Genomic DNA, 16,445 nt, shown 5'->3' on the forward strand with positions numbered 1-16,445 from the left:
ACCTCAGGTCCTTGCACCTCACAGGTGTTGCGCGTTTTACAAATGCAAGGCAAGACCTTCCACCTGCAAAATGATTACGACTTGCTCCATTAAGGTGGTCTGGAATCAAACACACTGTATCTCCTGACCTAGGTCAGTGGTTCTCAACCTTGGCTGCACATTAGAATCACGTGGGAATCTTTTTAAAATCCTGATTTCTGGGCCTCATCCTCCAGAAATTCTGTTTCTTTGTTACTAATGTTGTGGCCCCACCCCATAACAAAGAAACAGCATTTCCGGAGGATGAGGCCCAGAAATCAGGATTTTAAAAAGATTCCCAGGTGATTCTAATGTGCAGCCAAGGTTGGGAACCACTGCCCTAGGTTATAGCTGTACTATTTCTTGCCCCAACCCAGTAGCGGTCAAGTTTGACGGAATGTAAACGCCATGAAAGAAAATGTTATTTTCAGCTTACTACAGCACTCTTACGGTACTCAACAAATGTATTAAATGAATGAATGAATGAATGAATGAATGAATGAATGAATGAATGAGTATGTACAACCTGTATTTATGTCACAACCCAAAAACGTTTGGGAAGGGGGCTATATTTGCACATATAGATATTTGCCACAAATAACTGACCCACTTATTATAGTCCATTTTGTCCTAAAAAAAAAATTCCAGACTAATACTTCCAATTTTAAAGTCCAGGCTTCCCGCACGCCGCACCCTTATGTTTAACATCTTTTTAGCTCTTTGAACACAATAAAGAGAGGTGGAAGCACAGGGAGAAGGATTCAGAAAGAAAAAAAAAAATGGGAAGAAAGGGACAAACAGTTCAAGTGACGTAACATCTCAGGTAGTCGGGAGTTCCAGGTTCTTACCTACGATGGTGGCAGGGTGTGGGTTCGGGCTTTTATTGGTTTGGTTACTGTCCAGGGTCACTCGTGAAGGAGGATCTGGTTTGGGGAACTCACACTATAGAGGCCGCGGGCAAAAAAAAAAAGAAAAAGAAAAAAGAGGCAGCGGGCCCTGAATCAACCTGCAGAAGCTCTGGAGACTCCCGCTTCGGGGAACTCTCTACTCCCAGGGTCTCCCCACGCGACAGGGAACGCTGCCGCCGACCCTACAAACACGGTCTGCGCAGCCGCGCGGTGGGCTTGACGCCACAGCCAGGACTTAAGATGGCGGCGAGGCACTGGTCGATGAGCCTGGGTATCGCGAGGAATCTGCCCAAAAGAAACATGGCCTCCGCTCACGATCTCGCGGCTTTCAAGCACAGACCAAAACAAAAACGGCGGCAAAGGCGCGCTATTTAAAGCCTGTGACGGCAGTGAATGATTGGCAGGTGATGAATCACGGTTACCTACACGCTTGATAGCGGAAGTGATTGGGCGGGGGGGAAAAAAAGGGGGACATTTCAATGGTAGAGTGTTTCCCGGCACTGGACGCTCAAGGATGGAAAGATTCTTCGGAATCTTCGATTGGGGAAGATTATAGAGAAGACAGGTTTGAAAGCAAAGGTGGCTTTTACAATGCGGGATACACTTTAAAATAACCACAAACATAATTTCCTTAGGATGGTAGAGAGGTAAAAGTTTTGGTAAACTGAAAAGCAACACCCACAACGTCTCTAAAGCCCCCATAGGAAGGGATGAGGGTAGAACCGGCCGCAGTGCGCATGCCCGCTTTCCCACCCAATCCACAGAAATGGTGAAGTCCTTTTCTCCTGGTTTTCAAGGCAGCCGTACAAGAAGGCGGGCAATTGGCTCTGAACGACAGAATCTGAAGCTTCGTGATTGGTCAAATCAGGGAGCCCTGGAAACAACTGAGAACCGTTAGCTACTTTGTTTATTCATTAAGTGCTTCTTAACCACACGCCATAAAGAAGGTACTGCGCCAATTTGATGCGATATTTAAATTTTTCAATTTCACCAACTTGCTGGGATTGATGCTGAATAAGCCCCGCCCCTTGAGAGTGAAGCTAATAAACCCGCCCCTCATTCTTTCCGGCCAAGGCCAAGGCTTTCTTGGCTGAGAACTTCACTAAAACCCGGAGAGAGGAATCCGAGGCGGGCCCGGGGTAGTCGCAGAGCTGCGCATGCTCCGTCTCGAGGCGCGAGTGGCTTGGACCGGTGGCTGCTTCCGTGTGAGGCCCGGCCTCTGGGGCCCGCTGGTGGCGGCGGCCTAGCGAGGCGCGGCGGCTGGTGGGCAGGTGAGAGCCGCGCTGGAATCTCAGGTGGAAAAGCCAGCTTTCTACCCGGCGGAAGAGAGGGGCGGGTGGCTGCTAGGTGCCTCCCCCCCACTCTCCGAAAGGTCACCGGTGACCTCCCGGAAGGATATTTGGGGGCGGGGATAAAGAGGGAGCCGACTCCTCGGAAAGCTCCAGACCCACCTTTAAAAAGGCGAGAGGCAGTACATGTCATACTCGTCGGGGCCAGGGATGTGGACGGGAGGCGCGTCCCCGTGTCCTGGGAGAGGGCCCGGTGTACAGCCGCCTCGGCCTCCCATCTGCATGGCCGCGCCGTGAGCTCCACGGAGAAGGCGTTCCGGTGGGAGCACCCATCGCACCTGCGCCGCCACCTGCTCGCCGGACCCTGGGACCCGGCGGCCCCTCCTCTGTCGCTGGCACGGCGCCGTGTGCCGGTGCCCGCCGGGAGGTGGACGTGGACATCAGAGCCGTGCGCAGCGAGCGCGGTGGGGCCACCGTGTGCGAGCCGCAGCCGGGCTCACGGCGCTCTGAGGTTACGGGGATGGGAAGCCCGCCCGAGGTCGGGCTCCTCTCTCCCTCCCGGGGGACCGCGCCCGGAATCCTGTGACTGCTTCCAGAGGCTCTCAACAGGGGCAGTTCCATTCATTCATTAACGTCGGCCGTTTATCTGTAAGACAGGGTGCCCCCAAAATTATACACACACTTTGAGTAATGATAAAGGCAGTGTTTATTAAAATGCATTTCACGCCCTAGCCGGCTTGGCTCAATGGATAGAGAGAGCATCTGCCTGCCGGCTGAAGGGTCCCAGGTTCGATTCCAGCCAAGGGCACATGCCTGGGTTGCGGGTTTGATCCCCAATAGGGGGCGTGCAGGAGGCTGCTGATCAGTGATTCTCATCATTGATGTTTCTCTCTCTCCTCCCTTCCTCTCTGAAATCAATAAAGAACTATATATTTTTTTAAAAAAATGCATTTCACTTTCAGAGTTGAACTCTCACTGTTAAAGTGTGTATACATTTTTGGGGGACACCCTGTATATATAGATTGTGTAATATATACGTACACTATGTAATTTACATATACTTACCAGTTATGTAAGTATATGCTTTATACTTACCAACCCTGAGTTAGCAGATACAGCAGTGACCAAAACAGGCATGGTCCCTGACCACGTGGAGCTTATATTCTAGCCATGGGAAAAGAAACCATAAGGTAAACAAGCCCATTGATAAGTGAAGGCGATATTTCCAGGTTCTCCTAGGTTGGGTTATCACGACCCTTTCACAAGGGGTCGCCTAAGACCATCCTGCATATCAGATATTTACATGACGATTCATAACAGTAGCAACATTACAGTTATGAAGTAGCAACGAAAATAATTTTATGGTTGGGTCACCAGAAGGTTGAGAACCACTGGGTTACGAGGAAGCAGGCTCTCCGGAGACTTGAGGGCAGGACGTTTCTTAGGAAGGGCTCTTGGATCACTAGGAAGAAAGCAAGCAGGATGGGGTGGATGGGAAAGGTGAGCTACAGTGCAGTCCCCAGGAAGGCCTGTCTCAGGAGCACTGGTGCTGGGTTTGGCCTTCAAAGTTGTCCCAGGTTGGAGGGAAGGGCTAAGACAGTGGCTCTCAACCTTCCTAATGCCGCGACCCTTTAATACAGTTCCTCATGTTGTGGTGACCCCCAATTGCATTGTTACAAATTGAACGTAATTAAAGCATAGTGATTAATCACAAAAACAATATGTAATTATATATGTGTTTTCCGATGGTATTAGGCGACCCCTGCGAAAGGGTCATTCGACCCCCAAAGGAGTCGCGACCCACAGGTTGAGAACTGCTGGGCCAAGGCTTTCTACCCCTGATTGGATAGCCATTGCCCTGGGAAGGGGGCATAGCTTCAGGTCTCTTTAGCCTAGTCAGTCCTGGAGGAGGACTAACCACTGAGGGCACTCCAAGGAGCTGGGGAAGTGTCTTTCCTAAGGGCTATCAGGGTGGCACATCAGCATTCACCACAAGGGCAGAGCTTTGAAGGTAACAATGAGATGTGCTTGAGAGTATCGGGGTGGGGGAGGGAAAAGCTTTAGATCGGAGCCCAGAGAAAGGTTCTCTGAGTAGGTTACATCTGGGATCTCTTTTTTTGAAAAAATCCTCACCCAAGCATATTCATTGATTTCTAGAAAGAGTGGGAGGGGGGGAGGGGGAGGGGGAGGGGGAGAGAGAGAAACATTGATTGCCTCCCACACATGTTCCTACCAGGGTTGGGGTACATGCCCTTGACCAGGTATTGAACCTGTGACCCTTTGATCTGTGGACCAGTGCTCTAACTCCTGAACCAAACTGTCCAGGGCTGAGTAGGTAACATCTGAACAAACAGCCAAAGTACCAGAATGAGCCACCTTGTGTAGAATAAAGGGAACAAGACTCGACTTCCCGCTCTGCACTGAGAATATAGCAGAGAAACAAGTGACTGCTACCTTCTGTTATAGTGGGTGGCAGTTACCACTTTTTATAGATATTGACTCCCTGCTGTACCTAAAGATGGAGTAGGTAAAAATGGATTGGGACTAATTCAGAGGAAGATAGAGAAGATGAGAAGTAGAGTTTTCAAAAGTTAGTCACTTTGGTAAAGACTTTTAATCTACATAGTATTTTTTTCTTCTAGACAGCACAAATATACTTCCAATAATAATAATAGCTGCCATGTATTTAATACTTCACACATAATAGACACAGTACCAATAAATACACAAGTATATATGTAGTAGTCTTCATTGTGTAGCCCTCTATTACAGATTATAAAATTGAGGCAGTAAAGAAGTTATTTGCCCAAGATCATAACTAATTTGTGATGGAGGTTGGAACCTGATTCCCATCATTACTCAAAGCTTCATCACACCAGGACTCTCATATTTAATCAGTAGGCAGCTTTAACTTTATCAAGGTTTATCAGAGAAACAAATATGAAATTATTCACCATCTTTGCTGTGTCCTTGAGTTTTCCTGTTTCCTTCACAATTAGCTTTCCTGGCTCACTTTAGAAGCGTGTGTGTCTTTTCTTTCCTATAACATTGTGGAGTCTGATTATAGATCCACCTCACTCTAATCAAAAGAGCCTCAAAGACCTCGGAACCTCTCTCTTGAGAGTCTGGGTATTTTTATTGACATCTAGACTCAGTGAAACTGCGCAGAGAAGTGGACCTCCTTCATGGGGACCACTTCCCTTAGCCATTTCAGTCCTCTCCTGTTGTTGCTACACTCCTGGTTCACCCCAGTAATATTTTTTAAATAATTAAAATAATAATAGATAACAATCACTGAGTTCAGACTAAGTCCCACATATTGTGCTAACTGCACAACAACCTCATGATTAGGAAATCATTGTTCTCATTTTACAGATGATGGGACTGAGGCATCGTGAGGTTAAGTGGACTCATCCACGGCCACTCAGCCAGGTGTAGAGTGGTAAAGTAGAGGTTGAAAGCCCGGGCAGCAGGATTCCACAGCTCATTTTAACCACTACAGGACAATACGTTCTTTTCTTTTTTTTTAATCTTCTGATCCTCGGAGCTTATTTTTTAAATATGTTTTTATTGATTTCAGAGAGGAAGGGAGAGGGGGAGAGAGAAACATCAATGACAGAGAGAATCACTGATCGGCTGTCTCCCACATAACTTCCACTGGGACCAAGCCCTCAACCTGGGCATGTGCCCTTGACGTATTGAACCTGGACCCTTCAGTCCTCAGGCCGACACTCTGTCCACTGAGCCAAACCAGCCTGGGCAGGGCAATGCATTCTTAATAAAATGTTTGGTAGCGCCTTACCTTCTGATGCTGGTATGCAGGAACTAGATCCTGATGGGTGTTTTATGCTGTACTAAGAAATTTAGAGTACACTTTCTAGTCAGAAATGTCACTGAGGACCTTTAAGCAAAGCAGAAACACAATCACATTTGTTTGGTTTTTTGGTTTTTTTTTTGCAAGATAGCCATGTTAATAGTGTGGAGAGTGGATTAGTGGGGAGTAGACTAAAGCAATGGTTCTCAAACTTCAGCTTTAGAATTACTTAGAGAATTGGTTAAAACACAGATTACTGGACCCCACCCTACAGTTCCTGATTCAGTAGGTCAGGGGCAGCCCAAGAATTTGTATTTCTTTCTTTTTTTTTTTTTAAATATATTTTATTGATTTTTTACAGAGAGGAAGGGAGAGAGATAGATAGTCAGAAACATCGATGAGAGAGAAACATCAATCAGGTGCCTCCTGCACATCTCCCACTGGGGACATGCCTGCAACCAAGGCACATGCCCCTGACCGGAATCGAACCTGGGACCTTTCAGTCCGCAGGCCGACGCTCTATCCACTGAGCCAAACCGGTTTTGGCAAGAATTTGTATTTCTAATTAAATTACTGCTGATGCTACTGCTACTGGTGAGGGGACCACATTTTGAGAACCATGGGACTGAGCTAATGAGGACTGTGGCTGTGGGGAGAAATTACATAAAAGAAATGCCCTGTCAAGTGACAGGACTGTGTGACCGACTGGATGAGCAGTATAAGGAAAGGGTAGAGTTCACTTTATCCAGATTTCTGAACTGAATGGCCTGGTAGGTAATGCCTTAAACACACACACACAAAAACAAAAAACAGAAAATGCAGATTAAACAGCAGTTTGGAAAGAAAAAGAGATTCATTTTTTTTTTTAATATATTCTATTGGTTTTTCAGAGAGAGGAAGGGAAAGGGATAGAGAGCTAGAAACATCGATGAGAGAGAAACATCGACCAGCTGCTTCCTGCCTCCACTGGGGACGCGCCCACATCCAAGGCACATGCCCCTGACCAGGATCAAACCCGGGACCCTTCAGTCCACAGGCCGACGCTCTATCCACTGAGCCAAACCAGTCAGGGCAAGAGATTCATTTTTACATAAGATGAGTTTAGACTGTTGGCACAGTTAGGTAAAGGTGAACAGTAGCAGTTGGAGATGAGAATCTATAAGCTGGAGCTGAAGATGCAGGAGTCATTAGTGGATGTGTTATAGTGGAAGCTTTGGGTGTGAATGAGACTACCCAGGAAACCAGAACACAGGGACAAGACTACCAAGGACGGATCTTTAATAAGGGTGAATAAGTAGATGGAAACCAAGGGGCCGTTAAAGGAGACTGAAACAGAACAGAAGACTCTCAAGTACTTCGAGAACACATCAAAATGCTTAGATCAAATAAGGCGAGAGATTGGTGATCTTTACAGTCAGGAATTTCCATGGAGAATGAAATGAAAGCAGATAACTTGGGTTTGAAGATAGACATAGGAAGTGACTCTGGGAAAAGATGCATTATTTGAAAGGAATCAGAGTCTGTAATAGCTGGAAGGGAGACTGATAAAAGGCAGCTGCTTTAGGGAATTTGTGCTTGGTTCTTTTCAGTGGAGAAAAATGGTCAAGTTTTGCAGAGGAGGAAGGTCCATTACCAGTGGGAGGTGAGGGCAACAAGACAGGATGGAGGAGTTAAAATCTGTAGACAGAGTAGAAAGTGGCACCGATCGGAGCATAGGTAGAGTAACAGGTTCTTCCTCTGACACAGCGAGGAAGGAAGTTAAGATGAGAGCGGAGATGGATAGGTTTTTACATGCAGGGACATGAAGTTGAGGGTGCTGATACCTAGTAGCCACAATTTCCTCTGGCGGCTGATAGGTTGGTTATCTGCAGAAACAAAGGTGGAGAGTACAATAGAAATCTCAAAAATAACGAATATAGAAATCAGCCCTTTAGAGAGTCAGAGCTGGCCAGGGATACATAGGGTCCCTGCTGTAGCATTATGGGCCCAGTCAACTGCATATTTAATCTGGAACAGTCTGGAATCTGCACGATACCCACTCTCTTTGCCCCCACCAACCCCAGCATCCAATAGCAGCTACGTATAAAAACAGTGAAGGGATATAAAGATTTTCATGCAACGCTATAAACTTTATAAACTCTAAAAACTCTATAAAGCACACTTCAACCTTTTTGATAAGCCACGGGCTGCCAGTCAACTTTTTTTCTTCCTCATTAGTTGCTAATCATTTGCTCTTTGTTCACATTTTGGATTGCCAACTATTAGTAAAGCTCCCATATAAAACTCATGATGCTATCAGTATATTGTTTTAAATACATTGATTACACGGTAATGGAGGAGGGGGTAGTGGATACCATAAAATACTTATGCATAACTGTTTTGACCTATACTGTACTCTGTGACTATTCCTGACCCACTTCTGACTAGGCTGTGCTATCAACAGCCCAGCTACTGAGTGTAGGTCAAGTTGACCATGAATTGTGGGGTGGGGGCGGTGGTTGGATTTTACTGAATGTAAACTTCAGAACTCAGGTATGATCCATTTAGTTCATCAGGAGTTGACAGTAATGTTTTTGGTGTGTGTGTTTGTAGAAGACCAGAAAAGTTCAGCAAAACTGTTCTTTTTGGTGATGTGTAGTTAGGGGGAGGGAAGGAAACTTGTTTTCTAGCATGTCAGTTGAATAAACATGAGACAATATGCAGTCCTTTCTAATGTGTACACACATACACACAAAAAAAATTGAGGATAAAGAGAACTATTTTTAGCATCATCGTTTGAAATTCAGGAATGAAGAATTCACAAATACCTAAAGTGTTTACACATTGTCGTTGTAAAAGAAAGACATACAATTTCAGTAAACCTCATCAGATATCACAAGCACAGGAGCTGGGTTAATTAACAGTCTGTCTGGTGTTTTCTTCATGATTAAAGTACATTGGGTGGAAGTTTTTAAAAATAATTATTTTTTCAAGTACTTGAAGCAGAGCAGCAATGAAGACATAAAAAAGAATCTGACAATGTGTCCAAAAGACCAGCAGGTGGCGCCCAGCAAACCCTTTTGCAGGCAAACGGACCCTTTTACAGTGTATTTCCTGCATCCAGGTTGTTGTAAACGTAATTTAGTAATGCTAATAGCAACACGTGGTGGTTTTACTTGACATAATGCTACATAGAAAGAGTAATCTGATAGTTAAGGCCAGGCTGTTCAGGAATTTCTAGGAAGCTTAATTGCCTTTTTCCTTTCACCTTACTGTGCAGTGCTATCACCAACAAACAAACAAACAACAACAACAAAAAACAACCTTTATTTAGCTTGGAATGTAACAAGTTGACGAAAGCCTGTCAGAGGCCTTAGTGGTAGAAATTGAGGAGACAATAATCTCTGTGATACAAATTAGGATGCGGGAAAGTTGCCATTGTAGACACAGTAATGCCTTTAGAGCAGCCGTGGGCAAACTATGGCCCATTTGAAATGAATAAAACTAAAAAAAAAAAGACCGTAGCCTTTTATGTAATGATGTTTACTTTGAGTTTATATTAGTTCACATAAGCACTCCATCCATGCTTTTGTTCCGGCCCGTTTAAGAACCCATTGTGGCCCTCGAGTCAAAAAGTTTGCCCACCCCTGCTTTAGAGAGTATTCGTGGTCAGAAGCATATGTCTCAGTGTTTTCCTTTCTTGGCCTTTAATATGTTCATATCACAGTATTTTTAATGAGGAGATATAATAAGCTTCTCCCCATTCTGTTCATTAATCTGGTGCTATTCAGAACTAAGAATTAAGCTAAAGAAAACTGAACTGAATTAGTCCAGCCAATCGCAACTATTAGTAAGTCCTAGGCGTATGTTTGGGGGATAATAGACTCTTGCCCTCTCATTTTGGACAAAGTGGCAAGAGATTGCCGCTAACCTCTCATATATCGGACATAAGAGTCAGAAGAACAAGCCAGGCTCAATGCACTGGAGAGTAGACCTCAGTGACACAAGTTAGCACCATGCACTTAGAATTTTCTTCTCCTCCATCATCAGGCACTGGAAATTCTGATTGACTCTTATTGCCAAAGCTGAGACGCTGATTCTTAACTTTTGAAAGTTGCCTGACGCTGATTCTTAACTTTTGAAAGTTGCCTAATAGAATATCAGCTAAAACCTTTAGGACTCTGAAATCTAAGTTGAGTGCCACAATTAACTGACATTTATCTTGCAATCAATCATTTAGTGTTTCCTCATTTCTAAAGTAGTCTTCATATAATTGCTAGGGAAACAAAATAAAAAATATTGAAAACTTTAATGCAAGGTATATTTTTTTAAAGAAGAGTATAAGCATAATCTGTGTTAAGATTGCCTCTAACATTTTCTAAACTTAACAAAGGGCATTTCAATGTATAAAACCGTAAATATTTTTCTATTTTACTTATCTAAAATTCCCTAATTTCATTTGTTTTGGTGCTCTCCAACTTCCTTAAAGAGTCCCATACCTTCTGTTCTTATTTGTTTGTTTAGGAGTGTGTTGAAAGAAGATTCAGGAAAGATAAGGAAAGGAGAGTGGCAGATACACTACAGGAGGGTAAGAAGGAAAAATTATCTTCCTGCTGCCAATTCTGTTGCTGCTTTACTCCAAGAAAAGCTCAATGAATAAACAACAAGCACTAACTTACGTTAGGGACTAACCCGTCATTGCTCATCAAACCTGATCATATTGAGCACATTCTTGAGAAATGTTTGTTTTAGACTCAGGAATCTCTGGTGCCCATAAAATAGTTCCATATCACTTGGAATGACTTGCTAAGTGTTTTGAGGGAAAGACAATCTCAAGATAAATTTTATAGGGTGTCCCCAAAAAATGTATACACACACTTTGAATAATTATTAAGGCATTGTTTATTAAAATACATTTCATTTTCAAAACTGAGCTACCAGCTACTAAAGTGTATATACATTTTGGGAGGAGGGGGGATACCTTACCTTAATTTTCCATTCCCACATTGGATTTTCCAGTTTCTTTGATGCTCTGCACCATAAAACTTTGCAAAAGTCAGAATTTTAAAAGTAAATTATAAGTTTATTTGAAAAATGAGTTGTTAAAAAATCTAGTTGGTTCTTATATTATCCTGAGAAGCAACTTATAGAGTCTGTGACCCTGGGCTCCAGAGTATTTACACGAATAATTACTGCCATAACATATTTAGCAATAAAACGTTGAAAAAAAATCTCAAATGTCTATCAATCAGTGACCTGTCAAATTAGGATATCTCCATACAATCAAAAGCTTACAGCTGTTAAAAATCATAATGAAGATTTATGTTCTTGGGGGTAGAAAAGATTACAAAACAGCGTGTATAATATATTTTTGTTAAAACCAAAAAGATTATAGATTTGTTTAGCTTTCTTTTCCTATTCCTATATTTTCTAACTTTAAAAAGTAAGTCTGTATTATATTCATTAGAAAGGGGCAGTGATGCTAATGTTCATTTTGAAAAATCTCACAGAAGAATTTAAAAGTAAAAAGGAGTTAAATCAAAATTGTATCCCCAAAATGTACTTAAAAACTCCGTAAGAGGATATGACTAAAACAAGGAACATATTATCTCACTGACTGCATTAAATGTCAGATTTCAAACCTTTATTGTCTTTTTCTTAAAGCTAACAGTGCCTTATTTAGTCAAGTCTATTGTGTCCAGCCCTGGGAAGTTGGTTATTTAAGCAATAGAATACATGTAATGTACTGGAAAGCTATTAAGTGAAGAAAACAAAATAAATTAAGGCTACTGTCTTATTTAAGAGTGCTAGTTCCATCTTGCTTGGTGGAGATGGGCTGCTTTGGTATGAAGACCCTAAAAGTACTTTGTAAAGTAAACCTTATCATCCTGATCCTAATCATTTTCCAAGACTCTCAAAATAACAGAATAATTGTCAGAAAATAATTACCAGCTCTCTCATCCCCAGTAGCCAAATAAATATGTGAGATATGGAGAGTTTGAGGAAATAGTGGCATGTAGGTGTTGAGTATGCATTTAAGTAATTAATCATTAAATCAGTCCATCATTTATTAACCAGAAAGTGCTGTTACTGGGCCTTAGTGATATTTGGCAAATAATGAGTTTTCAACAAAAATAAGTACTGATGCCCAGGCTTTACTAAACTTAAATCCTAAAAAAGAGGTATAGATCATTAAGTTATTCTAATGAATAAGAAGAATAAACTCGTAAACACAATATAAATAAAATGGAATGCCTCCTTTGTCCTTAACCCATGGATGACCCAAAGATTCATTAAGCACAGGAAAATAATTTGAGACTCTTCTCCAGGAAGGTTCAGAGTACATTACATTACTGGGATTTACATGGAGAGAATAGTACTTTCCCAGACATTGCTGTCTAATTTGTTCTGGATTTTAGTTATTGAGTTATCCCAACTTCATTATTATAGCCTTTTAACCAACTCACTCTTTTCTATAAGCTATTTCCTGAAAGTTTATAATTCCAGATAAAGCTGACTAATAGTATGTTAGTGATCATGGAAAAGTAAATGGTGAATCGCAGAAATGCTATCTATTACAAGTACTGTGACTCAATAGTGTCATGTTGAGAGTGACATGTTAAAGTCACCTTAGGTATTGAGGAGACTAGATAAGAATGACAATATCTTCTAAATCTTTAATTCAAGGTATTTTGTGGACAAAAATGCCACATGTCATTCTACATAAGCCAGTTGACTTTGGTGCAGCACCTGTCTGCCCTTCCTTTCCTCTAGGAAGTAACCCTTAGAATACTTCTCCCCTCATTGTTGCAAATCACCCAGTGCCTCCCCCAATTGTATTATTTATCCTCAAACAGCTCCAAAGGCTTTTACATGGTGAGTTTCAATGAAATGTAATCATGACATAGTTATGATTGACTTTCTCCAAAAATAGGACATAAGCATGTTAATGAAAGGTATGGTCTCTAGCCCTGACTGGTTTGGCTCAGTGGATAGAGCGTCGGCCTGTGGACTGCAGGGTCCCAGGTTTGATTCCGGTCAAGGGCATGTACCTTGGTTGCGGGCACATCCCCAGTTGGGGGTGTTTAGGAGGCAGCTGATCGATGTTTCTCTCACATCGATGTTTCTAGCTCTCTATCCCTCTCCCTTCCTCTCTGTAGAAAATCAATAAAATATATTAAAAAAAGGTATGGTCTCTAAATGTCACACAAAGTGTGGAGGATACCAAAGTAGTTTAGAAAAGAAAAAGGATAATCCAGCCAACGTGGTTCAGTGGTTGAGTGTCAACCTATGAACCAGGAGGTCACAGTTCAATTCCTGGTCCCCAGGCATGATCCCCAGTGTGGAGCAGGGAGGAGGCAGCTGATCAATAATTCTCTCTCATCATTGATGTTTCTCTCTCTCTCTCTCTCTCTTTCTCTCCCCAAAATAAATAAAAATATATTTTTAGAAAGGAAAAGGCCATACAATACTTTCAGTTACAAAGTAGGCCATGTTTTCTCCATCTAATAGTTTAAGTTTAGCAACAAAGTCCTTATAAAATGTGAATTTGGACCTTGGGGAGAAATGGTTTCTAATGGTGGAAATAAATATGTACATAGACATTAACTCCTAAGTTTTCTATTTATTTTTAATATATGTGCACAGAACACAAAGATAGTTCAGATATTTAGCTCATTGGTGTTATATTTTATAATCTGGACTAAAGGGAATAAGTAAAAATTGTGTTCAGACATTTTTCTAATGGCATTCAAACAAAAGTACTATAAGAGACTTCATGATACTGAAATTTATATACATGCAATTGAACCTAATTCTTGATATATCCCATAGATGATGAAGCAATCCTTATTGTTCTGTGCTTAGAAAAGAACTAGAAAGTGAGTCCCTTCACATCATCTCAAGTTTCTAAGCTAATCGCTAAAGCCTAATGACTGTCTCTGAAACAGAGCGGTATAAGGAGTCTTTCGAGGTTGTCTAGTAGACTCAAGTTGCCAAACCCAACAGATTATCAGAAACAGACTACTGGGCCTCATGCCACGCTCCAAATCAAAGGAAGGCAGGAAAAAGTCTGTTTTAAATACTAACAAGCTTTGTAACTCCAAGCAATTTACTAACCCCAGTTTCTTCCTGTAAACTAAGTTAACAGTAACCCCTGTAGGGTAGAGTTATTAGTAATAAAGGTAAACAATCTAAAATGCAGTGGTTCTGCATGTAAATGTGGAAATGGTATTAATTCATCCTAATTCATAGAGTGCAAGCCATAATTTTTTTGGCTACAGTTGGAATCCACGAATGACTATCCCCGTCTCAGTTGAAACACCATCACTTACATCCTGTCAGAATGCAGAACCTAAACTTTTATTGCATGCGTAAGGAAATTATATAAAGAAAATTAATCCATGCATGAATGACTCAAAAGATTCATATAACTTTTCCAACAGGTAATGATGCTCCTTTACAATTGTTGACTAAAAGTTTAGTAATGCTTTTTAAGCTTCCCAAACCTAATTCCCTGCTATCTTTTTAGGTTTATAACATATCTCAAAAGTTAATTAACATCGCAGTATATTGTAACGAAAAGCATTTAATTGTCAGCTTTTATTAGAATGCAATATTCTGCTTGTGGTGGTTTATAGATGCCATTTGAAGGATTGTTTTTGTTTGTCCCTTAGGTTCACTGATGCTGAAGTACTATGAGCGTTCAGAGCTTCTGGAGAGACTACAAAGTTCTGATTGTTATGGTGCCTTTAGTTGGGCTCATACATTTGGGGTGGCACAAAATCAAAAGCAGCCCTATATTCCAGGTACCTAACAAGGACAACCTTCCTGTGCCAGATAGTCTGGCACTTGCAAGTCCTCCAAAGGACCACGTCCAAAAGAAATAACAAGGTTGCATTCTTCAGGTAAGTCGATTTAATCTGTAACTGAATATTATGTTCCAACCAATGGTGTGTTCCAACAATGGGCAACATTATTGTTTAAAAACTCTAGAGTTCTCTCAAAAAGAGCCTATGTTGGTAAGTTATCTGTTGATTTTATTATCCAGGGGCAAAATATTATTCTACAGTTGCTTCTAGAAAAGTTTCTCCCACAGAGACTTTCAACACTTACCTGGCAGATTCATTTAGATGAAAAGAGAAAGTGCAGCCAGTCCAGTACTTGTCCTGACCTTTTCCCTAGCAGTGTCAACAGGATCATGAATATGTTCAAAAGAGCAGTTGTCTTCTTGCCATAAATCCAACCAGAACATAGAAATCTATAACTTGTAAAAGGTTTTTTTCATTATTATTATTATTATTATTATTTTGTTTTTTCCCAAGACAAAACTAATTGTATTCATTCCTTAGTATCTAATGTTTTTCCTTCAAAATAACTTGTTCTTTTGAGAGTCAACAACACTTTCAATGATTTCTTTCCATTTTATAAAGATATTAACAGCCAAAAGCTGTGGTTACTGGTCTCACTACCACAAGACTGTAGATGTAGCTGCTGACTTCATTCCACTGAAATTCTATAGTACATATCACCATTATGTACTGAAAATATTTTTACTGGAGAAATCGTTTTATTGATCAAAATTTCTGTTGTGATTTGTGCTGTGTGTGTGTTGTAACATGCAAATTAATGTATGGAAGTCACTAAGGTTTCATTTAAATTTATTTCACAGATATTACAGACTCTAAACCAGGGGTCCTCAAACTTTTTAAACAGGGGGCCAGTTCACTGTCCCTCAGACCGTTGGAGGGCTGGACAATAGTTTAAAAAAAAACTATGAACAAATTCCTATGCACTCAGCGGCGGCAAAAACACCCGGCGGGCCGGATAAATGTTTTCGGCGGGCCGCATGTGGCCCGCGGGCCGTAGTTTGAGGACCCCTGCTCTAAACTAACCATTGAAATATTTAAGTACCTTAGCTGTTCCTGGCATAAGATGAATATTGATTTTTTATTTCCTCTCATGCAGTAATAAAAAAGATGACTATAACTTTATCACAGGGAGAAAGCTGGCCATCATTGTCTTTACTTTATTTGGGTCTAGTTGCCATGGTTACCGCCTTTAACTAAATTGGGAGGCGTAGTAAACAAATTAACACTCCACATTAATATTCTTTCATTCTCTTCACCTCTTCTTTGCACATCTTCACATTACCTTTTTGGTCTGTGCTCAGAACTTCGATGAGTTTTATTTATGCTAAATACTGTCCAAGTTGTTAGCATCGTTAGCATATTCCTGAGAATAGCTAATAATTGGCCGAACCTTCCTTCAAAGCACTAAACCTCAACAGATAAGGTCCCATGGCCTAAGATTTTTATTTAAAGTGTCCAGATTTTATGCCTCACAGCACACTACTTACAGTCTTGTTAAGGAAACTGGTGCACTTGGAATATAAAAACATTTTACAGCATTTAGAGCCTTTGAGATTGAATTGCAAAT

The 16,445-nt window shown here is 41.4% G+C and overlaps 2 protein-coding genes across 6 annotated transcripts in view; one reads left to right on the forward strand and one right to left on the reverse strand.

Annotated features, from left to right (window-relative positions):
• Positions 1 to 2,740, reverse strand: part of SLX4IP (SLX4 interacting protein) — a 199,334-nt gene extending 196,594 nt beyond the window's left edge. For 2 of the 3 annotated variants that reach the window (XM_059705554.1, XM_059705553.1), the window contains exon 1: positions 2,378 to 2,740. The gene's annotated coding sequence lies outside the window, so the exon portion shown is untranslated. Of the gene's footprint in view, positions 1 to 866; positions 1,801 to 2,377 lie in introns of all 3 variants that reach the window. The other variant, XM_059705552.1, reaches the window with a different exon arrangement.
• LOC132239356 (uncharacterized) lies at positions 2,066 to 14,914 on the forward strand. 3 transcript variants are annotated; one of them, XM_059705555.1, is made up of 3 exons: positions 2,122 to 2,197; positions 10,533 to 10,596; positions 14,684 to 14,914. In XM_059705555.1, exon 3 carries the CDS (start codon positions 14,705 to 14,707, stop codon positions 14,894 to 14,896), a length of 192 nt encoding a protein of 63 aa, XP_059561538.1. In that variant the 5' UTR covers positions 2,122 to 2,197; positions 10,533 to 10,596; positions 14,684 to 14,704; the 3' UTR covers positions 14,897 to 14,914. The 3 variants fall into 3 exon arrangements, with proteins under 3 accessions (XP_059561539.1, XP_059561538.1, XP_059561540.1); XM_059705556.1 differs by lacking the exon at positions 10,533 to 10,596 and having other exon boundaries at positions 2,066 to 2,197; XM_059705557.1 differs by lacking the exon at positions 10,533 to 10,596 and having other exon boundaries at positions 2,197 to 2,221.
• The last annotated feature ends 1,531 nt before the right edge of the window (positions 14,915 to 16,445 follow it).

Source organism: Myotis daubentonii, chromosome 8 (assembly GCF_963259705.1).
Source record: "Myotis daubentonii chromosome 8, mMyoDau2.1, whole genome shotgun sequence".
In the NCBI taxonomy this organism is placed as follows: domain Eukaryota; kingdom Metazoa; phylum Chordata; class Mammalia; order Chiroptera; family Vespertilionidae; genus Myotis; species Myotis daubentonii.

Coding starts and splice junctions, on each gene's coding strand:
- LOC132239356 (XM_059705556.1), top strand. CDS start 14,705: ATGAGCGTTCAGAGCTTCTGGAGAGACTACAAAGTTCTGATTGTTATG.